A 1,275-nucleotide genomic window follows, 5' to 3' on the forward strand; every position below is an offset into this window, starting at 1 on the left:
AAATCCACACACAGTACCAGAATGGTGAAATCCACACACAGTACCAGAATGTTGGAATCAAGACACAGTACTAGAGTGGTGAAATCAACACACAGTACCAGAATGGTGAAAAAACACACAGTACCAGAGTGGTGAAAAAAACACACAGTACCAGAGTGGTGAAAAAAACACACAGTACCAGAATGGTCGAATCAACATGGTAACAGTATGATGGAATCAACATGGTGACAGAATGGAGGAATTAACATGGTGACAGAATGGAGGAATTAACATGGTGACAGAATGGAGGAATTAACATGGTAACAGAATGGAGGAATTAACATGGTAACAGAAGTACCATGGTGAAATCCACACACAGTACCAGAATGTTGGAATCAAGACACAGTACCAGAGTGAAAAAAACACACAGTACCAGAGTGGTGAAAAAAACACACAGTACCAGAATGGTCGAATCAACATGGTAACAGTATGATGGAATCAACATGGTGACAGAATGGAGGAATTAACATGGTGACAGAATGGAGGAATTAACATGGTGACAGAATGGAGGAATTAACATGGTAACAGAATAGAGAAATTAACATGGCAACAGAATGGTTGTATCAACACACAGTATCAGAATGATGGAATCAACACAGAGAACCAGAATGGTGGAATCAACACACAGTACCAAAATGGTAGAATCAACACACAATACTAGAATGGTGGAATCAACACACAGTACTAGAATGGTGGAATCAACACACAGTACCAGAGTGGTGAAATCAACCTGGTAATAGTTTGGTGGAATCAACATGGTAACAGTATAGTGGAATCAACATGGTGACAGAATGGAGGAATTAACAATGGAGGAATTAACAATGGTAACAGAATGGTTGTATCAACACACAGTATCAGAATGGTTGTATCAACACAGAGAACCAGAATGGTGGAATCAACACACAGTACCAAAATGGTAGAATCAACACACAGTACCAGAATGGTCGAATCAACACACAGTACCAGAATGGTAGTATCAACACATAGTACCAAAATGGTGGAATCAAAACACAGTAACAGAATGGTCGGATCAACACACAGTAACGGAATGTTGGAATCAAAACAGACAACCAGAATGGCGGAATCAACACACAGTACCAGAATGGTGAAATCAACATGGTAACAGTATGGTGGAATCAACATGGTAACAATGTGGTGGAATCAACATGGTGACAGAATGGTGGATTCAACATGGTAACAGTATGGTGGAATCAACATGGTAACAATGTGGTGGAA

The 1,275-nt window shown here is 39.8% G+C and overlaps 1 protein-coding gene across 1 annotated transcript; it reads right to left on the reverse strand.

The window, feature by feature from the left end:
* Positions 1-577: 577 nt before the first annotated feature.
* LOTGIDRAFT_148705 (hypothetical protein) lies at positions 578-1,182 on the reverse strand (the record flags this gene model as incomplete). Its single annotated transcript, XM_009047719.1, has 2 exons — positions 578-769; positions 886-1,182. 2 exons carry the CDS (start codon positions 1,180-1,182, stop codon positions 578-580), a joined length of 489 nt encoding a protein of 162 aa, XP_009045967.1.
* Positions 1,183-1,275: the final 93 nt, after the last annotated feature.

This window comes from Lottia gigantea (assembly GCF_000327385.1).
Source record: "Lottia gigantea unplaced genomic scaffold LOTGIsca_11571, whole genome shotgun sequence".
In the NCBI taxonomy this organism is placed as follows: Eukaryota; Metazoa; Mollusca; class Gastropoda; family Lottiidae; genus Lottia; species Lottia gigantea.